Below are 24,628 nucleotides of genomic sequence, written 5' to 3' on the forward strand. Positions count from 1 at the left end.
GAAGGTGGTCTGCCAGAGAGGTGGTAGGAGGTGATACAGACCATATGGCTGGGTGAATACAAAGGAGATGAACCTGGAGAGGGGCCCACAAGCTGGGGAGTAGAAATAATTCACTAAAGCAACATGAGCTAAACCAGGCTAAGAAAGGGCCTCAGAAGTGAGCACTGAAATGTTTGAATCTAATTAAAAAGCCAATGGGGGATTTCATAGCCAGAAACAGAATATGGGGCAAAAAAGAACACTCTAGCAACTTTGCATTACTAGTCCAAAGTCATTGCAAAGTGGCAGACTGTGATGGCCAACGTTGAAAACCCTTCCCAGTGAGGCAATTACAGATCTGTGAGGTTTCCATCTGTATGATCAGCCGAGTTTACTCACCACATTTTACTAATTAACAGCTTATAGAAAATTAAAGGAAAAACATCTAACTTTCTTAATCTACTCTACCATTCTGGTCGTCTTATTGTCTACCCGTTGTGATATTTACTTGAGGAAATAGCTACCTATCGAGAATTCTACCTTTTTTACAAATGGAGGCTACTGACAGGATATTAGATCCCTGTTTCCTTGATGGTGAAATATGAGGATAGGAGAAGCGGATCAACAACACGTCTTTGAATTGTTCTGTGTCAAGGGTACTGGTCACTGATATGAAAAAAATATACAAACCTCGTTTTGAATGATGAACTCCTGCCCAATAATTAGGAGACCTCCATTCAACCAAAAGAATCAAGATTTCCTACTACATGAGTTCAACCTTTAGCAATGCTATGGAGGGACAGTATGGAGGAGTGGCTAAGAATGGGATCTAGATTACCTGAGTGTAAATCCAAATTCTAACCCTTCCTAGCTGTGCATGGGACCTTGGGCAAGTCAGCTAAAAGGTTTGTGCCTTAGTTTCCTCACCTGTAAAATGGGAGGGCTAGTAGTATTGCTAGGATTGTTTTGTAGATTCAACATATGTAAAACATCTGTAGTAGTCGGTTCAGTATGTAACAATGTGCTGTGACCATGAAGAAACTACTTAATTTCAACAGAACACACCATAGGACAATGCTTGGCACCGATTAAGTTTTAATCAACACGGACCTTTTTAAGGTTTTAAGTACATGTAAGGATGTATTATTCCAAATAATTCCAAGGAGTAGTTGAAATTATTTTGCTAAAATACAAGGACCCAAACCATTAATCCCTCCGTCCTCAGTTTCTCAAAATCAACTATTCGCATTTCAATTTTTCAATTTCAGGAGATAGCAGAAATGTAAAAATACATAGAACCTTCCAGAAGTTTAAGTTTTATTTGAATAAAGATGAATAAAGGGTTCTCTTTTTGATAGTAAGAAGAATCACAGACACTAACTTTCCCTAACAAGTTAGGCTAAAATAATGGATTTTTAAAAATCTGGAAATATAGGAAGATGATGGTAATAGTCACAGCACACTTTTTGAATACTTCTTTCTTGTTGTTTAGGGTTTTTACCCCCACCCCCCAAGTTTTAAATTCCAGTTAATTAACATACAGTGTCATATTAGTTTTAGGCGTGGAATTTAGTGATTCATCACTTACATTCAAAGCCCAGCGCTCACCTCAAGTGCCCTCCATTATACATATCTGAACCTCCACAGAGAAATAGAAAGTTGGTGAAAGAACCAAAACACATGGTCCATACTTAAAACAAGGTAACAAGGTATCCTTATAAACTTCGAGATTACAAACAGCTGGGAGAAGCCATTGACAGCGAAGGACCTGCCTTCTACCACTGTCTGCTTTGGGAGAGTGTAGGGAAGCAGTGGACAGCTGGTGTACCCAATGGCAAGAATGCCACCAAGAGCCAACAGGCGGTCCCTGAAAAGCAGAGGGTGACAGTAGGAGAACAGCCTTACGAGTTTTTCCCATTCCCTTGGCAAATTAGTGCAAGAGCCCCCCAGTAAAAACTGAAATACCTAGAAGGTTGTAGCTCCTGTTAACTCTTAACGCTAACCACCCAGGACACCCCTTCAAGACAGGACCCAGTCTGAGGATGACTTTTTGAGGAGAACACACACTGAGCTGAGTAGGGCTAACAGGACTAAAGGAAGAGGTCTGGATAAAAATAAGGACACTGATCAAAACCAGGAAGTCTGAGAAAGCAAGCTACCACATTTTCAGCAGTGCACAAAACCAACAAAGAGCCCACTGAAATGAGAATAGCTAACTGAACTTATTTTTCTCTCCAAAATTCAGAAAAAGTGCATTTCATATAAAAATAGCAAAGAAAAAGGTAAAATCTCATATGAAGTTATTTTAGGGAAAAAAAGAACAAAGAACAGAATAACATTCCTGTAGGCAATGAAAGTGTACCACAAAAACCTCCCACAAAAAAAGAGTAGCATACTGTCTCAAGCTTAAAGGCATTAGTAAAGTGACACACAATATTCAGAATGGCATGAGTCAGAACTACAATAATTCAGAAATGAGATGATAACAAAGAACTAGAAATAAAATCATTTTCCAAACAAGGCAAACTAAAAGAAACACAAGAACAAATAAATTCAACCAATAAAGCTTTAAGAAAAGTAGAAGATACAAATAAAAAAAAAAAAAAACCTTAAGAAATAAGGAAAGGGGTAAAAAGAAAGTGAGAAAAATGGCCAATGTTAAAGACAGGTGAAGATCAAACATGTAAAATGAGTTCCTGAAGAAGAAAACCAAAGCAAGAGAATAGAACAAATATAAACACTTAATTCAAGAACACTGTTCTGGGGATGCCTGGGTGGGTGGCTCAGTCAGTTAAGTATCTGGATTGTGGTTTTGGCTCAGGTCATGATCTCACAGTTCATGAGTTCAAGTCCACAGAACATGAGTTCAAGTTCACTGGACTCCATGTTGGTAGTGCAGAGCCTGCCTGCGATTCCATCTCTCTCTCTCTGCCCCTCCTGACTTGTGCTCGCTCGCTCTCTCTCAAAATAAATAAACTTAAAAAAATAAAATGTTAAAGAAAGAATACTGTTCTGAAATTTAAAAAAATGAACCACACATTTAAATGTATCATGTATCTGAGAACATTAATGTCTCAAAGTGATCTACACCAAGGTGTAATTTCATAAAGGTACAGGACATTAAAGAAAAATATTGACAGTATTAGACAATATAAGACAATAAGAAGACTATCATCATTAGACTTTAACAGCAATGCTTTATGCCAGGAGAAAATGGAAAAATTAAAATATCAAGGAAAGAACATGTCACACAATGAGCTCGTATGAAGCACAACTAATCTTTAAGGATAAAAGACCCAGACAAGCTATTACATGAAACAACTCTAAAAAATACTGTTTTCAGGAGATTTTTCCTAAGGGATCTAGCAGAAAATATGGTTCAGACAATTAACATCACTAGAGAGACTTCAACGTAATGATTCATGCTGGGCATTAATTACTTTCGCAACTAAGTAAAAAATGAATATTAAAGGAGGATATTAAGAGTATGCGGTGGCCTTTTTTTTGGGGCGGTCTTCAGGGAAGATGGCGGCGTAGGAGGACGCTGGGCTCACCGCGCGTCCTGCTGATCACTTAGATTCCACCTACACCTGCCTAAATAACCCAGAAAACCGCCAGAGGATCAGCAGAACGGAGTCTCGAGAGCCAAGCGTAGACGAGAGGCCCACGGAAGAGGGTAGGAAGGGCAGCGAGGCGGTGCGCGCTCCATGGACTGGCAGGAGGGAGCTGGGGCGGAGGGGCGGAGGGGCGGCCGGCCGGCCAAGCAGAGCCCCCGAGTCTGGCTGGAGGAAGCGGAGGGGCTGGACGGAGTGTGTTCCGACAGCAAGCGCGACTTAGCATCTGGGAGGTCATAAGTTAACAGCTCTGCTCGGAAAGCGGGAAGGCTGGAGGACAAAGGGAGGGAGAGTTGCTGAGCCCCGAGACGACAGAGCTATTTGGCGGGGAACAAAGGCGCTCACCAGCGCCATCTCCCTCGCCCACCCCCCAGCCAAAATCCCAAAGGGAACCAGTTCCTGCCAGGGAACTTGCTCGCTCAGCGCAAATACCCAACGCTGTGCTTCTGCGGAGCCACCCCTCCAGCAGCGGGTCTGACTCCCTCCCGCTGCCACAGGGCCCCTCCTGAAGTGGATCACCTAAGGAGAAGCCAGCTAAGCCTGCCCCTCCTGCCCCCGTGCACCTTGCCTACCCACCCCAGCTAATACGCCAGATCCCCAGCACCACAAGCCTGGCAGTGTGCAAGTAGCCCAGATGGGCCACGCCACCCCACAGTGAATCCCGCCCCTAGGAGAGGGGAAGAGAAGGCACACACCGGTCTGACTGTGGCCCCAGTGGTGGGCTGGGGGCAGACATCAGGTCGGACTGCGGCCCCGCCCACCAACTCCAGTTATACACCAGAGCACAGGGGAAGTGCCCTGCAGGTCCCCACCACTCCAGGGACTATCAAAATGACTAAACGGAAGAATTTCCCTCAGAAGAATCTCCAGGAAATAACAACAGCTAATGAACTGATCAAAAAGGATTTAAATAATATAACAGAAAGTGAATTTAGAATAATAGTCATAAAATTAATCGCTGGGCTTGAAAACAGTATAGAGGACAGCAGAGAATGTCTTGCTACAGAGATCAAGGGACTAAGGAACAGTCACGAGGAGCTGAAAAACGCTTTAAACGAAATGCAAAACAAAATGGAAATGACGACGGCTCGGAATGAAGAGGCAGAGGAGAGAATAGGTGAACTAGAAGATAAAGTTATGGAAAAAGAGGAAGCTGAGAAAAAGAGAGATAAAAAAAATCCAGGAGTATGAGGGGAAAATTAGAGAACTAAGTGATACACTAAAAAGAAATAATATACGCATAATTGGTATCCCAGAGGAGGAAGAGAGAGGGAAAGGTGCTGAAGGGGTACTTGAAGAAATAATAGCTGAGAACTTCCCTGAACTGGGGAAGGAAAAAGGCACTGAAATCCAAGAGGCACAGAGAACTCCCTTCAGATGTAACTTGAATCGATCTTCTGCACGACAGATCATAGTGAAACTGGCAAAATACAAGGATAAAGAGAAAATTCTGAAAGCAGCAAGGGATACACGTGCCCTCACATATAAAGGGAGACCTATAAGACTCGTGACTGATCTCTCTTTTGAAACTTGGCAGGCCAGAAAGGATTGGCACGAGATCTTCAGTGTGCTAAACAGGAAAAATATGCAGCCGAGAATCCTTTATCCAGCAAGTCTGTCATTTAGAATAGAAGGAGAGATAAAGGTCTTCCCAAACAAACAAAAACTGAAGGAATTTGTCACCACTAAACCAGCCCTACAAGAGATCCTAAGGGGGATCCTGTGAGACAAAGTACCAGAGACATCACCACAAGCATAAAACATACAGACATCACAATGACTCTAAACCCATATCTTTCTATAATAACACTGAATGTAAATGGATTAAATGCGCCAACCAAAAGACATAGGGTATCAGAATGGATAAAAAAAACAAGACCCATCTATTTGCTGTCTACAAGAGACTCATTTTAGATCTGAGGACACCTTTAGATTGAGAGTGAGGGGATGGAGAACTATTTATCATGCTACTGGAAGCCAAAAGAAAGCTGGAGTAGCCATACTTATATCAGACAAACTAGACTTTAAATTAAAGGCTGTAACAAGAGATGAAGAAGGGCATTATATAATAATTACAGAGTCTATCCATCAGGAAGAGCTAACAATTATAAATGTCTATGCACCGAATACCGGAACCCCCAAATATATAAAACAATTACTCATAAACATAAGCAACCTTATTGATAAGAATGTGGTAATTGCAGGGGACTTTAACACTCCACTTACAGAAATGGATAGATCATCTAGACACGTGGTCAATAAAGAAACAAGGGCCCTGAATGATACATTGGATCAGATGGACTTGACAGATATATTTAGAACTCTGCATCCCAAAGCAACAGAATATACTTTCTTCTCGAGTGCACATGGAACATTCTCCAAGATAGATCATATACTGGGTCACAAAACAGCCCTTCATAAGTTTACAAAAATTGAAATTATACCATGCATACTTTCAGACCACAATGCTATGAAGCTTGAAATCAACCACAGGAAAAAGTCTGGAAAACCTCCAAAAGCATGGAGGTTAAAGAACATCCTACTAAAGAATGAGTGGGTCAACCAGGCAATTAGAGAAGAAATTAAAAAATATATGGAAACAAACGAAAATGAAAATACAACAATCCAGACGCTTTGGGATGCAGCAAAGGCAGTCCTGAGAGGAAAATACATCGCAATCCAGGCCTATCTCAAGAAACAAGAAAAATCCCAAATACAAAATCTAACAGCACACCTAAAGGAAATAGAAGCAGAACAGCAAAGACAGCCTAAACCCAGCAGAAGAAGAGAAATAATAAAGATCAGAGCAGAAATAAACAATATAGAATCTAAAAAAACGGTAGAGCAGATCAACGAAACCAAGAGTTGGTTTTTTGAAAAAATAAACAAAATTGACAAACCTCTAGCCAGGCTTCTCAAAAAGAAAAGGGAGATGACCCAAATAGATAAAATCATGAATGAAAATGGAATTATTACAACCAATCCCTCAGAGATACAAACAATTATCAGGGAATACTATGAAAAATTATATGCCAACAAATTGGACAACCTGGAAGAAATGGACAAATTCCTAAACACCCACACTCTTCCAAAACTCAATCAGGAGGAAATAGAAAGCTTGAACAGACCCATAACCCGCGAAGAAATTGAATCGGTTATCAAAAATCTCCCAACAAATAAGAGTCCAGGACCAGATGACTTCCCAGGGGAGTTCTACCAGACGTTTAAAGCAGAGATAATACCTATCCTTCTCAAGCTATTCCAAGAAATAGAAAGGGAAGGAAAACTTCCAGACTCATTCTATGAAGCCAGTATTACTTTGATTCCTAAACCGGACAGAGACCCAGTAAAAAAAGAGAACTACAGGCCAATATCCCTGATGAATATGGATGCAAAAATTCTCAATAAGATACTAGCAAATCGAATTCAACAGCATATAAAAAGAATTATTCACCATGATCAAGTGGGATTCATTCCTGGGAATGCAGGGCTGGTTCAACATTCGCAAATCAATCAACGTGATACATCACATTAATAAAAAAAAAAGAGAAGAACCATATGATCCTGTCAATCGATGCAGAAAAGGCCTTTGACAAAATCCAGCACACTTTCTTAATAAAAACCCTTGAGAAAGTCGGGATAGAAGGAACATACTTACACATCATAAAAGCCATTTATGAAAAGCCCACAGCTAACATCACCCTCAATGGGGAAAAACTGAGAGCTTTTTCCCTGAGATCAGGAACACGACAGGGATGTCCACTCTCACCGCTGTTGTTTAACATAGTGTTGGAAGTTCTAGCATCAGCAATCAGACAACAAAAGGAAATCAAAGGCATCAAAATTGACAAAGATGAAGTCAAGCTTTTGCTTTTTGCAGATGACATGATATTATACATGGAAAATCCGATAGACTCCACCAAAAGTCTGCTAGAACTGATACATGAATTCAGCAAAGTTGCAGGATACAAAATCAATGTACAGAAATCAGTTGCATTCTTATACACTAACAATGAAGCAACAGAAAGACAAATAAAGAAACTGATGCCATTCACAACTGCACCAAGAAGCATAAAATACCTAGGAATAAATCTAACCAAAGATGTAAAAGATCTTTATGCTGAAAACCATAGAAAGCTTATGAAGGTAATTGAAGAAGATTTAAAGAAATGGAAAGACATTCCCTGCTCATGGATTGAAGAATAAATATTGTCAAAATGTCAATACTACCCAAAGCTATCTACACATTCAATGCGATCCCAATCAAAATTGCACCAGCATTCTTCTCGAAACTAGAACAAGCCATCCTAAAATTCATATGGAACCACAAAAGGCCCCGAATAGCCAAAGTAATTTTGAAGAAGACCAAAGCAGGAGGCATCACAATCCCAGACTTTAGCCTCTACTACAAAGCTGTAATCATCAAGACAGCATGGTATTGACACAAAAACAGACACATAGACCAATGGAATAGAATAGAAACCCCAGAACTAGACCCACAAACGTATGGCCAACTAATCTTTGACAAAGCAGGAAAGAACATCCAATGGAAAAAAGACAGTCTCTTTAACAAATGGTGCTGGGAGAACTGGACAGCAACATGCAGAAGGTTGAAACTAGACCACTTTCTCACACCATTCACAAAAATAAACTCAAAATGGATAAAGGACCTGAATGTGAGACAGGAAACCATCAAAACCCTAGAGGAGAAAGCAGGAAAAGACCTCTCTGACCTCAGCCGTAGCAATCTCTTACTCGACACATCCCCAAAGGCAAGGGAATTAAAAGCAAAACTGAATTACTGGGACTGTATGAAGATAAAAAGCTTTGCACAGCAAAGGAAACAACCTACAAAACTAAAAGGCAACCAACGGAATGGGAAAAGATATTTGCAAATGACATATCGGACAAAGGGCTAGTATCCAAAATCTATAAAGAGCTCACAAAACTCCACACCCGAAAAACAAATAACCCAGGGAAGAAATGGGCAGAAAACATGAATAGACACTTCTCTAAAGAAAACATCCGGATGGCCAACAGGCACATGAAAAGATGTTCAACGTTGCTCCTTATCAGGGAAATACAAATCAAAACCACACTCAGATATCACCTCACTCCAGTCAGAGTGGCCAAAATGAACAAATCAGGAGACTATAGATGCTGGAGAGGATGTGGAGAAACGGGAACCCTCCTGCACTGTTGGTGGGAATGCAAATTGGTGCAGCCGCTCTGGAAAGCAGTGTGGAGGTTCCTCAGAAAATTAAAAATAGACCTACCCTATGACCCAGCAATAGCACTGCTAGGAATTTACCCAAGGGATACAGGAGTACTGTTGCATAGGGGCACTTGTACCCCAATGTTTATAGCAGCCAAATTATGGAAAGAGCCTAAATGTCCATCAACTGATGAATGGATAAAGAAATTGTGGTTTATATACACAATGGAATACTACGTGGCAATGAGAAAGAATGGAATATGGCCTTTTGTAGCAACATGGATGGAACTGGAGAGTGTGATGCTAAGTGAAATAAGCCATACAGAGCAAGACAGATACCATATGTTTTCACTTTTATGTGGATCCTGAGAAACTTAACAGAAACGCATGGGGGAGGGGAAGGAAAAAAAAAAAAAAAAAAAGAGGTTAGAGTGGGAGAGAGCCAAAGCATAAGAGACTGTTAAAAACTGAGACCAAACTGAGGGTTGATGGGGGGTGGGAGGGAGGGGATGGTGGGTGATGGGTATTGAGGAGGGCACCTTTTGGGATGAGCACTGGGTGTTGTATGGAAACCAATTTGACAATAAACTTCATATATTGAAAAAAAAAAAGTATGCGGTGGCTGTATGATCTTAATACCATTGTATCATATCAATAAAAATCCAAGGAAATATGTTTTAATTCTTTTCAGTAATCCTAATTGTGTGGGAGTAAAATAAAAGATTAACCATCGAGGTGCTTCGGTGGCTCAGTGGGTTAAGCATCCGACTTCTGCTCAGGTCATGATCTCACGGTTTGTGGGTTCAAGCCCCACGTCGGGCTCTGTGCTGACCACTCAGAGCCTGGAGCCTGCTTTGGATTCTGTATCTCCCTCTCTCTCTGCCCCTCCCCAGCTTGCGTACTGTGTCTCTCTCAAAAATAAATAAAAATTAAGAAAAAAATTTTTAAGATTTTTGGAAATGGATGATTTTTTACAGTGATAAGGAATCAATTCATTATCTTGATAACCACATAAATAAAAGGACAGACAAACATTCTGTTTTCCTATATGGCACTGTTTCACTGAATAATCAAATAGTAGAGGGGATGACATGGCTCTTTATAAAATGATGGAATTGGAAAAACTCCAGTGCTAGAATTAGAACGGCACTATCTTATAACCCTAATTACTAAATCTAGGTATTGGATACCAACAAAACAGTGAAATACAGATATCATTTGCCCCTGAAAAAAAGAATACATGAAAACCAATAGACTCGCCAAAGAGATCACAAATCTTGGAGTTTCATCAAGCCTCCTTACAGTAGTGAGCCCTCAGCAAAATCCAGCCTGTGTGCAAGTCTGTAGTTCAAATGGCCTGTGCATTTCACAAATGAATTCTAAGTAAAAGAAAGGGATAGATGGAGAATGTGTACTTAAAAGAAACATAAAATACATACTATATATTTTTAAATGGGGCAAGATTAAACTATAGTATCTACAGTGTGCTAGATAAAACAGAGTGATTGATAAGATTTTATAGATATGCAAAAAATACTATAGAAGTCAAGATAGTGGTTATTTTTAGAGGCCTGGAGAGATGCAACGAGGATGGAGACATCTGGAAGGAATGCCATTTTCTGGCCTGTGTGATGGGTATGAGGGTGTTACCGTGATAATAATGTGCTAAGCTATACAATGTGTTTTATTTTACAACAAAAATAAAGTACCTTTAAAAACTCATCATACACACACATTCCCTACTGTTAAGAAAGACAGTTAGGAATCTATAAAATCCATTAAACAAAGTGAATTCACTGAACCTAGCTGGTGAACAGGTGCCCAAACTACCTGACTTTCTAAAGGTTTCTGCCAAACCCTGAGGATTTTGAGCCACTCTTTGAAGGCTGTGTGAGGCATGGGAGACAGAAGATAAAGGCTGGAACCCACCCAAATAGATGCCTCCCCATGTAAATTTGTGCCCCTGAAGAGCTAAATCAGGATAGAATGAATAATAAATAAAGCCTATGAAGGATTTAACAAGAAAACTTGATGCTCTGTGGGCTTAAAAACAAAAACAAAAAAAAACTCTTAAGTGAATTTATTGCCATCAACTGAATACTATGTACTCTGAATTAATGTCTCTGTGTTCCCCACGTATCTTAAAGAAGAAACAAACAAGCGTGCATGCACACACGCATGCACACACACACACACCAAAGGAGAATTTAATTTAAATTAACCAAGTTTGGTAGTTTTCTTTGGTGACTGGTAAGCCTCTCTGCAGGACTTAAAGAATTCTCATGCAAAAAAGTCCAAGGAAATGAGTGGCTTAAAGAATAATCGAAAACACATAAATATAAATTAGTAAAAAATAAGAAAATGACTTTGAAGAAATTATCCAGGATGTACTCCACAAAAACGAGAGGAAGTAACATATAGAAGAGAGTGGGACACATACAGGATGGCATGAAAAGGTCTACAATACATCTAAACAGATTCCAGAAGGAGATATAAAGAGAAAAAAAAGCATTCAGGTAACGTCTATACTTAAATTTTCTATGTTAGAAAAAAGTAGAATAATAAAAATGAGTCAAATGATTAGAATAAAGGAAATTCTAAAGATAAGCAACTATTGAAACAGAAAACACATAATACAGAGGACCAATGAACTTTAAAAAGTTTCTTGAAAAAAAAAAGAGAGAGTTCCAAGGCTTTGTGGGGCATGGGGGGAGAGACACAAAAGAGAGAAGGTGGCACAAACAATATTAAAAATATAAAAAATTAAAAATATTGAAAAAAGGACAGAGGGAACGTCAGATCTCACAGAAAGTACACAGAAAACAAGATATAAAAATTCATGCCCAAAAATGAAAAACATTAATAGATGAATTCCTAAAACACACACACACACACACACACACACACACACACACACACACACACAAACCCAGCTATCAATACTGATTCAAGGAGAAATAGAGAATCTGACTAGCCCTATAAACAAATAATAATAATCTGTGATTAAAATGTTTCCCACCAGGGAAATGCCAACCCCAGAGAGTCTTACTGATGGGATCTTCTAAGATATTCCAGAGATTGGTAAGTCAAATGTTATACTAAGTCTTCCAGAGATTAGAAAACAAGGCAACACTTTATAATTCCCTTTATCACTAGGACTATCACACATGCTCTGTACAGCAGGAAGGAAAATGAGAGACCAATCATACAGACAGACATGGATGCAAAAATGCTGAACAGAATTTGAGCAAACTGAACCTCAGAATATGTAAAGAAGATAAATATAACTAACCTGAGTTCATCTCGTGCAAAACATTGGTTTCTTCTAGGACATGAAGTCCACCATAACACCAAAGAAGAAAAATGATTATCTCAAAAGATGAGGAAAAAAGGATTCAGTAAAATTCTAATACCTGTTGAATTAAACACATTTGGATGAAAGGGAAAATCCTTAAGAGGCTGTCAGCAAACAACCAACACCACCAGTGCTGTTCCTGGCAGGGAAGTTCACACTGGTGACTTGTGGATGGTATCCACTCTGAGATCAGGACAAATCAACAATGCTATCTCTACTTTTGTTCAGTAGTGTAGCGAAGGTTCTAATCAGCACAGAAAGGACCAGCTAAGCATCCAACTTCGGGTCAGGTCGTGATCTCGCAGTCCGTGAGTTCGAGCCCTGCGTCAGGCTCTGTGCTGACTGCTCAGAGCCGGAGGCTGCTTCTGTTTTTGTGTCTCCCTCTCTCTCTGCCCCTCCCCCATTCAGGCTCTGTCTCTCCCTGTCTTTCAAAAATGAATAAATGTTAAAAAAATTTTTTAAAAACACAAAGCATAATCACTGAAAGGATGAAACAAAATTCTCATTACTGCAGATGCCCCTGCAGAATTCCTTCCTCACAAAAGACCCTTCAAGTAAAGTTTGTGAATTTAAAACCTTAGCAGGAATCTTGATTCAAGATTGATCAATCTACCTACCTACCTACCTACCTACCTACCTATTTATTTTTAGAAAGAGAGAAGAGAGAGAGAGCACACTCAAGCTGGGAAGAGAGGCAGGGGAGGGGGAAGGGGAGAGAGAGAGAGAGAGAGAGAGAGAGAGGAAGAAGAAGAGAGGAAGAAGGAGAGAGAGAGAAAGAAGGAGACAGAGGGAGAGGAAGAAGGAGAGAGAGAGAATCTTAAGCAGGCTCCACACTCAGTGTGGGCTCAATCCCATGACCCTGGGATCATGACCTGAGCTGAAATCAAGAGCCAGCTGCTCAACCGACTTAGCCACCCAGGTGTCCCTTGATTCAATATTTTGAAGCAAGAATCTTGAAACAAGACTCTAAGCCAACTTCATTTTACTATGCCAACAATGATCACTAGAAAATACAATTTTTAAAACATAAAATATAATCTTTTTAAATGTAAAGTACCTAGGAATACATTGAACAACAGATGGCCAAACTCTTCATGAAGAAAATTATGAAATTCTACTGGGAGTCCTTTCAAAAGGACAATTAGTCTTAAAAAAAAAATCCCAATTAAATGTAAAGAGATATGGTTTGAAATGGAAAGGATTGTTGTCATAATACCAATTCCCTTTATATACTGATTTATAGATTCATTTAATTTCCATGAAAATTGCAACACAAAACTTGATAAGGTGATTCTAAAACTTATAGGAAGGAGCAAAGGTCCAAGTACAATTTAGACATTGAAGAAGAACAAATTTTAGAGTATGTGTTCTCCCAGATAGCAAGATTTATACCAAAATTACAGCAATTAAAACAATGTGCATTGTACAGGAATAGATATATGGATCAATAAAACAGAACAGAGAATTTAGAAATCTACACATATGGGCCCTTTGCAAGGCAGTGACGGAAATAAATGATAATGATTGGTTATATATACTAAAAAAATCAAAACGAAACTGGACATTTACCTCCCATCAAACCACAAAATCATTTCTAAGATAATAGAGACAAATGAAGGTTAACACTATAAAAATGGCAGAAGAGATAATGGAAGAAGGATTGTGCTATGAAAGGAGTTCTTTTTTTTTTTTTTCAACGTATTTTATTTATTTTTGGGACAGAGAGAGACAGAGCATGAACGGGGGAGGGGCAGAGAGAGAGGGAGACACAGAATCGGAAACAGGCTCCAGGCTCCGAGCCATCAGCCCAGAGCCCGACGCGGGGCTCGAACTCACGGACCGCGAGATCGTGACCTGGCTGAAGTCGGACGCTTAACCGACTGCGCCACCCAGGCGCCCCAAAAGGAGTTCTTAAAAAACATACCAAAGGTATAAACCAGAGAGAAAATATTAACGATTGATTACATTAAATTAAAGAATATATAATTCCTCAAAAGAGTTTAGAAAGATAAATCACAAACTGGAATAAATTTGCGGCATGCAGAGTCGATAAAAAACCTTTACCTAGAAGTCACAAAGATGTTTATTAACCATTAAGAAAAAGCCCAGTGGGGGGGAAATGGACAAAAGAAATAAAGTGACATTTCATAGAAAAGTAAATACAAACAGCTTATAAATATATGAAAATGCTTAATATGATGTGTAATAATTTAACGTAAATTCAAACCCCAAGAACCCTTTGATACTCCAACCAAATTGGCAAAATATTTTTCATTAGTTACTATCAAGTGTTGGCAAGGATGTGAATGAATGAGAACTCTTCTTGACTGTAGCTGGGAGAGTAAATTAGAAAAATTACTTTGGAAAACAACTTGTCATTATGTGATACCTTAAGTAGGCATATAACCTACCACCTAACTATACTATCCCCAGGTTTAAACCCTAGAAAAATTCTGGCACATGGACGCAAGAGGCGTTATGAAAAAGAATGTTCGTAATGAGACTGCTTGCAACAGCAAAAAACAAAAACAAAACTAAAACCCCCAGAGTCTACGTAAACATTCATCAGGATTTGGATATACAAATTGTTATATATTCATACAACAGAATGCTATACAACATGAAAAATTAGTAAAGTGAAAATGGCACTCAATAAGGATGCATCGCAAAAACATTCTGAACAAAAGAAGCAAATCACAGAAGAGTTTACAACAGGATTCAATTTATAACACTTCAAAATAAGCATATCTATCTACATAGACACACATATATCTGGAATACATATATACACACACACACTCTTATGGGGAATATGTGTACATGTAGTAAAATGATCAGAAGAAACAAAATTCTTCACAAAAAAGCAGAATAAAGTTATCTGCAGGAAAGGGAAGAGAATGCAAACAGAAAGACAAACAGGAAGGTTCTAAATTGCTACAAATATTTTATTTCTTAGGCTGGGGGCTGGGCAGGCAGTAGCTCCTTTTGGTTATCATTTAAACTGAGCTGATGAATTTTGTTCATTTTTATGAATATTATCTATGTCAGTAAAACTGTACATACACATATGTTTATATTAGGGGAAAAAAAAGAATCTATGACATTTGAGCCAAGAGACAGCTATTGATATATGAAAGAGCGTTAGGCCACCCCACAATGTGTCTTTTTGCACAACCTACTGCAAAGAAATACTGCCTCCGAGCCTGATAGAGGATGCATCCTTGGGCACTTACACTAGTTATTGTGGTTCTCAAAATTCCATTTCCAAATATCCGCCACTCCCTCATCCTTGTCCACTGTGTTACTGCTGCAACAAAAAAAGCTACCATATTCTGTAAGAACCATTACTGCCAACAGGTCTAGGAGGTAAGACAGTAAGGAGATGCCTGCTTCAGACACTCCAGGGGAATCTAACAGATTGCTGGCACTTCCTCGCTAAAGAATCAGTTACACTCACGGTCTGTGGGTTCGAGCCCTGCATTGGGCTCCTCAGCTGGCAGTGTGGAGCCTGCGTGGGATTCTCTCTCTCTGCCCTTCCCCCACTCATGCTGTCTCTCTCTCTCTCTCTCAAAATAAATACATAAACCTAAAACTTTTAAATAAAAAAGAGTCAGTTACTGTCCTGTATTTTTGTTGTTGTTGTTGTTGTTGTTTATTTATTTTTGAGAGAGAGACACAGACAGACAGAGAGACGGAGACACAGAATCCGAAGCAGGCTCCAGGCTCCGAGCTGTCAGCCCAGAGCCCGACTCGGGCTTGAACCCACGGACTGTGAGATCACGACCTGAGCCGAAGTCGGACACTCAATCGACTGAGCCACCCAAGCGCCCCCACTGTTCTGTATTTTTACGTGAACAGACATCAGTTGGAAGATGAGTCTGCCAGTGCACTGGCGTAGGCAGTGTCGGGAGAGAGGCATCCTAAGAGGCCCATAAAATAAGCAGGCTAAGATGACAGAACAGAATCTGAGGGCTCAGGCAAAGCCGCCTGGGCACAGCAGTTGGCTCCCGGAGCGATTTGAACGATGAGGTGAGAGGCACTAAATGCAAAGGGAACTCCGAGGACAGGGCGATCGATCCCTGCCAAGCTTATCTCCCGACAAGGGGGAGGACTCCAGCTTGCAGCTGTAACATTAAAATGTAATGTTCCCACTGGGATTTAGCGTGGCAGGTTTCCCTGAAGCTTCGGTTTCACTCAGTTAACTAATTATGAGAGAATGTGACATTGGTATTTACTTTTCCTACAGGGACAAATCATTCCCAGCAGGAGAGACAGGTTGTTATTTTTGTTCTGTTTTGTTTTGTCATTAAAAAGAGATTATTTACACAGTAGTAAATAAACTCTTGTTAAAGGGAGGTTTTCCTTTCCTTCTATAATTCTATCAATTCACCTTAACGCTGACAATCATTTCTTTTGTTTTCCAGAGACGGGGGACATAAATAAGCAAGGGCTGAGTGTTAGAACTGGGTTTGAAAATTAACTCTACCACTCACTAGCTGTGTGATCTTAAGCAAGTTAGTTAGGCACTGTGAGTCTGTTTCCTCCACTAAAAAATTGAGAATAACACATCTACTGTGGGATGAGATGAACTCTCATATGGTTGAAGCACTTTAGTATGGTGCCTCTGTACAAAAAGTGCTCAATAAATTTTAGCCTTTATTCTTAATGACTCTGATTCCATATTATATAAATAGAAACATGTTACATTTCATTTATGCCGTATATGGTCCGTTTTCTATGCAACCCCACATCTAATCATGAACTGTATCTTTACTTTGCCACCACAAGCTACATTGTGTGTAAACCATTTCACTCTTCCTCATCCCGATATAAAAAGGTTTCCAATGTAAATTCAGTATCTAATGATAATGTTGAAGGAAACGGATTTCTGCCCCTCTTCCACCCCCAGGACATCTTTTACCTTCTCTATTTTTTAAGTTTATTTATTTTTGAGAGAGAGAGAGAGAATTTATTTTTGAGAGAGAGAGAGAGAGAGAGAGAGAGAGAGAGAGAGAGAGAGAGAGATTGAATGGGAGGGACAGAGAGAGAGAGGGAGAGAGAGAGAATCCCTGATGCAGGGCTCACTCACAAACTGCGAGATCATGACCCGAGCTGAAACGAAGAGTTGGATGCTTAACGGAATGAGCCACCCAAACACCTCTCTTTTACCTTATCAAAGTATGCAGTGCTGAGTAAATATCACTAATCAACTCACACCTCCGCACTGACTGCCTGGACAATAATAGCATTGTGTTTGGGGTACTTTTAACAAACTGGAAAGTGATTTCGCAGATGATCTCCCACTTGAACTCATAATTCCATGACACAGGCAGGGTAGACCTGAATAGCTCCACCTCACAGATAAGGAAGTAAAAGCTAATAGAGGATAAATGAAGAGCCATGATATTCAAGCTTATTTTCTATGAAAGGTAATCTGTGGGAATTGAGAACGCCAGAGATATCAGACTTCGGAAAATTAGATTTTCTCAAGAACAAAGTCTGTTTTGAAGATATCCAGAGTAACCGATTACTAAAGAGAAAAGAAAGGTCATTGGTAGTAAGCTAACAAAACAGTCAAGAGGCATGGGGTTTTATATGCCAATTTCACTCTCCATTTGCTCAATAAGCCTCAATTTTTCTATCACTAAGTTTGAGAAAGTAAAAATGTCACTTCTTACCATTTTTAAAAGCACACATATTGCAATGTCATCATCGTGTCCAAACGTAAACTGGATGACAGAATATTCAGGAGGTTTAATGTGAACCACAGAAAAAATGAACACTTAAAAATGCATAAACATGAGAAAACATATTTTAAGTGCTAACAGAAAATCCTGGTGATAGGGGAGCCTGGGTGGCTCAGTCGGTTGAGCGGCCGAGTTCAGCTCACGTCACGATCTCACGGTTCGTGAGTTCGAGCCCCGCGTCAGGCTTTGGGCTGATAGCTCAGAGCCTGGAGCCTGCTTCCTGTTCTGTGTCTCCCTCTCCCTCTGCCCCTCCCCCATTCATGCTCTGTCTCTCTCTGTCTCAAAAATAAATAAACATTAAAAAAAAAAAAGAATTTAAAAAAAAAAAGAAAATCCTGGTGATAAAGAAAAGGACAAGAATATTGTTTCCAAGGTTACATGAGCTAGAAGATGATGGAAAATTAATAAGATTACAAAAATCAGCCCTGTAATTTCAAATTACATATTTGCAGAGATTTTTGGAAGTTACAGACTCAAACTAAGAGGCATGGTTTTATAGTAAGTTTTTTGAAGCCATGAGAATAAAAACCCCTCAAGTTTGGTTAATATTTCTTTAACTAGTTCTACTAGTACTAGTTAAGTACTTAATACTCGTTAAGAACTAGTTATATGGGGTCTTAAAATGATCAATTCTGAAGTACTATTTATACTGAGCAAGTCTTTCTGGTGGTAATCATTTTTCAAGGACTTCCAAGGTCACCACCAATGCTCACTGATGGCTCATAACTCCTTAAGAATTCCTAGCAAACTACAGAATTGCAATTCAGAAGTCTCTCCACATACCCCTTTTTTTGGAATAGGGGATAAGATAAGTTCTAATAGACTGGAAGGTCAAAACAAGCAAGAGCCATTTAGAGGGACCCTAGTTCAAAATAAAAACCAGAACCCAAGCTTTGAGTCATTGGAACTCGGAGGCCCAAGGACCTGGAACCATGCAATAAAAAACCTGGTCGTACCAACACCGATGAGCAAAACAAGCATACCATAATAGGTCATTATTTGGTGATTGGTTTCCTAATTCTTACTTAACAGGTCTAAACATTATTTGTGCTGTGATCTTCAGAGAATGTGATACATCTTCATTTCAGTATTATGAGAGATCTTATGATATGACAGAATAGGCCTGCCTAAAACTCCCTCTCTTTGTCCTAAGTCATTCATTTAATGAACATCTGTTGAATGTTGGCTATTTGTTGGGATCTATATCAAAGAACTCACAGTCTAGCAGGGGAGACAGGTAAATCAAGCATCAAATCTATGTGTCAGATTCTAGAAGAAATGTATTTCTTGCAAATGAGAAGTCGGTCAGAAAGCTCTCGGGGAAAATGAGATGATTAACAAGGTCTCAAATGGTAAGTATAAACTGTGGAACTTGCAAAAAAGTGGAGTAGCTTCCTGTCACAAACAACAGCACCGATAAAAGCAGGGAAACATGAAAACATGGTGAGGTCTAGAAATTTGATACTACATGGCGAGAGGATACAGCATGGGTAGCAGAAAGGGGAACACAGGCCAAAAGAAGCAATAAGCAGTAGAGGTAGACAAAGATTTCATCATTTACTATTTCTATTCCGTGTGAAGATACAATATTGGAAAGCTGAATACAATGATTTGTCTACTGGTAAGATTTCCTCCCATAAGCAATGGGAGTAGATTTTTGCTGTAGAACGGTCAAGTGTGGTGCTAAGTCTACAGTGAACTGGAGGATGGAAAACTAGGACATGGATGTCAGTTAATAAGACAATTTTAAAAGTCCAAGTAAGACATGGAGAGGCCCCAAGCTATAGCCATGGGATGGAAAAGAGAATAGAGATAAAAGAATATAAAAACCAGAGTTAATAGCATTTGGTGACCAGACACAGAACGAGGGGATGAGGGGGGAAGTTTACAGCGCCTTCATGTGCTTTACTTAGCTGGCTGAGGGGGTAATGGTGCCCTTGGCCAACCTGGGGATGGCAGGAGGAGGAATGTTGGTAGTTCCAGGGTCCTGGTGTATTTCTCTTTTATAAGATTAGTCACATCTCACTTTATATTGCGAGAGGTACGTGTCATTCCTCCACCCCTTCGCCACAAGACTCATAAAGTTCCTTGAGGGGGACAATTCTGCCATATACCACATTGTCCCTGCATATAGCCCCCAACAGCATATTTGTATAACATGATTATATAACAGAACGGACCCATGATAGACACTCAGTGAACATTTTTGTATGACTGAAGGAAAAAATGAACAACTCTCAAAGTTAAATGCGACAAAACTATACATTTTATCCTTTGAATGGAATAATTGTGTCATAAATGCAAATAACTCACCTTGGCTGGGTAATAATTCAGACCATTACCAATTAGGTTCATTTCAGACTTAGCAAATTCCAACATCCAATCCTGAAGGGACTTTTGGGAATATCTACTACAAACCCTCATTTTAAAAGATATAAATCTGTGATTCAGAGATGTTACACAGCTAGCCCCAAGTCACAAAAAGGATCCAGTGATGGGACAGAAATCAGGCAGATAAATTAAGCTTTGTAATATTCGTCCACCAAAATGGTTATATACAGATTTGAAGACACTGTAAGATATCACACTTAGCTAGGATGCATTGAGTTTTTAAAGTGCTTGACATTTCACACACAAAAAATACATGAGGCCAACGTCTTAGAAACATTTTCTCAGATAATTCTTGCCTCTGACAATGAAATGCAAGAACGGCGCTCAACTTTTAATCCTGAATTAGTATAAGTAAAACAGATTCTTACCATGATCTTCTGAAGAGACTGGTGACCTAAAACGAGATAATAAGCATGATAAGTATTTTGTAAATGACACTTTATAAATGCAATACCGATCAAGAATAAACTCCTAGAAATAATGCCCCCCAAATTCAGTTAAACAGAAAGTCAATACAGTAGATAGTATAATTAATTTGTTGGTCAAATAGTTTATTCTAATCAATAACTCTCAAAGCTTACCCGGATTGGTTGGGTGATTGGAGTTCATATAATTTCAGTCTACTGCATGCTGTTATAGGACTGCAACAAACTTAGTGAAGTCTGCATTTATCACAGACAAACAGAAAAGTCAGAGAAATGTGGTAATGGATGGAATCCTGTGATGTCACCAAATGCCCAAGGCCAGGCTTCCAAAGAAAATGCCAGGGATGAAAATAAGCACCAGATGGAGTGTGAGTAAAAAGAAATCTACTTGGGACGGTAAAAAATGAGACGTAAGTAAAATAAATGGTATGTACCCTTCTCATTATTGGTTTTTGTTTCCATTCTTTGTGGAATTGAATGTTTAAGTGAGCACGCCATAGGCCCTCTGCGTGCCAGACTCGTAGTTCTAAACCTGGAAGAACCAGTTTGAGGCAAGAGGGAAACCACTGGGGTCGCATAGAGCTTTTATAAATCAATGACTTTTATGACTTCTTCACACCACTTGAGGAAGGCACCGATGAAGCATCTTATCGAGCCCTTCACGACAAAGATCCTTCTTTCTTCCGCAGCTCACTACTCATTGAGTTGCTCTGAACGGTACAGACACAACCCTGAAGATGAATTCCCCTCAGGCTTAAAAGACAGTCTTGACTCCACCAGCTCGTCCTTTTCATAGGATAAAGTGAGACATACAATTCTGTATGCACGGAATTTTGAAGGGAAATGCCGGGAAGCACCCTCTTCTAAATGACCAGCCTGCTGGAATCTGTAGCACGGAGGGGACCAAAGCCTAGCACAAGAGTTCGGTAATCTACCCAGTAATATAACTAGTATTTATAAGACATGATGACAAATGTTGGGACAAGAATGATTTGGCGGATGCACAGAGGTGGAAGGAAGATTTTAGCTACTTTGGGATGCTTGATAATGCTTTACTTTATCTACTGATTGTTAATATTCCTGTTCATTATGTGAGTGATCAGTAAAGTATAAAGACACAGCAGTCATGGTGAGAAAGCCTTCGATTTCTGTTAGGGGCAACGTGGTAAATCATTTCAACCTTACCTGTCTTGTCAAGTAAACTTCTGCATGTGAAAACAATAGAGGGTCCCCAGATTTGGTAGGGGGAAAACTTGACATCGGGGTCATGGACACAGGGAGCACTGAAAGGGAACCTGCTACAGGCTACCCCCCACCCCCGGCCAGTCCCCCGCAGAGTTCGCTGCCTGAGAAATGCCACTGGCCTCCCCAAGGGAAGACAATCTATGCTCTCCTTGAAAGTGCCCTATTTTATACCATCCACACACTAGTCTTCCCCACTGAGTTGTGAGCAAAAAGAAAAATAGGACCATGTCTTACTTAGTATAGAATAGGCCCCTGACTGAAATGTGTTGAGTTGAATTAATGTCAGCCCCACCACACTGGTGTTTAGACTCAGACACATTCTGGAGCTCCTCAAAAAATCATCATGTCCCCTGCAAACTGTCTGCCAGACGGGTTTGCCAGCTCCTAGGCCAGCCATGAGGGAAGGGCCTATGGAGGAGACAAGCTCCAAGCTCTGGAATGGGGATAATGTGAGCACTCGAAGAGCCAAAAGACATCCAGTGCACCCAGCAAAAGAGACCCACAATCTGCCTTAACGATTAGGAAAAACGCAGCAGGGAGAGAGTGCTGAATAGAGCTGAATAGAGCTGAATGGGATTGGAAGTTGAGTCTACTGAGAAGCATGTATTTGAAATAAGATAATTTCTTAAGATTTCTAGGGCATCAAAAAGAGCCAGCAACAAGGTAACATCTTCAGCCCCGGCGTTTTGTGACGGGAATTAAGCAAAAACACATCTTGGATTGTTTGCAATTAATTTCTCACAGCGCTATAGGAACAAAGAAAAATCCATGCCAACAGACGACTAAATGCCTCAGGTGGAAGGCTTGCAAAGCAGAGCTTTCAATGCCTTTCTGTGAAGGCAAAGCACTAATATTAAATCTGAAAAATTCCAGATGGCTTCGTTCAAGTCCCAAGGGGATGCATTCTGCGGTACGTCCAGGCAGTGGGGAAGAACTATCAATTTCAGAGTGTTTTCGAAGGATTAGTCATGTTGAGTTTTCTGTGCTGAATGTCTCCCACATGCCTGGATTTGTGGAATTTTAAGACATATGGAGTATTTCAATCCTCACTCAGTATTTCACCTTTCACTCTTAACGAGTCACTAAATTATACTACTGAGACACGCACATCATCCATTATTGCTGGAAATGGGCATAAAAAGTTTTACAGAACTTAGCTCAGGAGAGAGGGAAATTCATGAAATCAGCAATGTAAGTAGTTATTTTTAAAACAGAGAGGTTGAGCCCCAGGAACAGATAATCTTCCTCAACCTGACAACTGAGGAATGCAGGAAAGCTCACTGCGTTTTCCTCCCACTGCACCTGCAAGACTTGTGGCTCGGTTGCAGACTCTTCGTTTCTCCTCCAGGTACACTTTATCCCGGAGATAGCATCTGCTCGTATAACGCAAAGTAGGACTAGCATTCAAGTAACGCCAGGATTTCGGGTCTTCCTCACCTCTTTCCTCAGTACTGGTCTTTTATTATGGTCCACAGAGTATCTGCACTTGATTTTGCCTAGTTTTATTTGTTTTGTGAGGTTCTTTTTACATTAAAAAAAATTTAATGCTTTATTTGTTTTTGAGAGAGAGAGAGAAGCACAGTACTAGTGGGGGTAGGACAGAGAGAGAGGGAGACACAGATTTCGAAGCAGGCTCCAGGTTCTGAGCTGTCAGCACGGAGCCTGACGCAGGGCTCGAACTCGTGAACCGTGAGATCATGACCTGGGCCAGAGTCAGACGCTTAACAGACTGAGCCACCCAGGCACCCTCCCCTTTTTTTTTTTTTGAACATTTTATTAATATTTCATTCAAATTCGGCAAAGTAAAATAATAAAAACAAGAACTCAAGTCCTGGACCTTAAAATCTCCCTCCTATTTTCAATCTTTCTACTTACAATGACCCAAACCTAAATGGTAATTATTATTTGAGCCCCTATTAGGTACCAGGCCCTGTGCCTTGTGACAGGGATATAAAGATGAACAAGATACCAATTTCAAGGAATTCAACCTAGTGAAGGAGAAAAATATGTAAACACCTGACTACAGTGAAAACAGTATAATCATCAAAACATGCACAAAGTAAAGAGGGAGCATGGGAGAGAGACCCATTCTGTCCCAAAATAGTAAGGTCTTTCAACAAGCAAGGACCATGTAAGCCAGGCTTGGAAGGAGAAGCAGAAGCTTGTTAGGTAAGTAAGATAGGAGAAGAAGCCTAGGGAGAAACACCAGGCATATGAGAAGGAATTCAGACAGGAAATTTCATAATATGCTATCAGACAGGCAAGTAACTCCGTGTTGCTAAAATGTAAAGGAGTAATTGGCTGGGACTAGAGACAGAAAAGGCAGGGGCTGTTACATACAGGGCCTGACGGCCCATTTCATTTCTTTTTTTTTTTTTTTTTTTTTTTTAAATTTTTTTTTTAACGTTTATTTTTGAGACAGAGAGAGACAGAGCATGAACGGGGGAGGGGCAGAGAGAGAGGGAGACACAGAACTGGAAGCAGGCTCCAGGCTCTGAGCCATCAGCCCAGAGCCTGATGCGGGGCTCGAACTCACGGTCTGTGAGATCGTGACCTGAGCTGAAGTCGGACGCTCAACCGACTGAGCCACCCAGGCCTGACGGCCCATTTCAAAGTGTTGGTAATTTAACCTTCTAAGCTAAATGAAGGTTCTGAAG

General features: G+C 40.1%; 1 protein-coding gene across 12 annotated transcripts in view; it reads right to left on the bottom strand.

The window, feature by feature from the left end:
• Positions 1-24,628, bottom strand: part of DGKI (diacylglycerol kinase iota) — a 449,436-nt gene that overhangs the window by 39,108 nt on the left and 385,700 nt on the right. For all 12 annotated transcript variants that reach the window (XM_019452873.2, XM_019452870.2, XM_019452874.2 and 9 more), the window contains one exon: positions 20,670-20,695. In XM_019452873.2, the coding sequence (XP_019308418.2) occupies positions 20,670-20,695 (26 nt within the window). The remainder of the gene's footprint in view (positions 1-20,669; positions 20,696-24,628) is intronic.

The sequence above is a fragment of the Panthera pardus genome, unplaced genomic scaffold (assembly GCF_024362965.1).
Source record: "Panthera pardus isolate Hobbes unplaced genomic scaffold, ASM2436296v1 HiC_scaffold_8, whole genome shotgun sequence".
NCBI classification, from domain to species: Eukaryota; Metazoa; Chordata; class Mammalia; order Carnivora; family Felidae; genus Panthera; species Panthera pardus.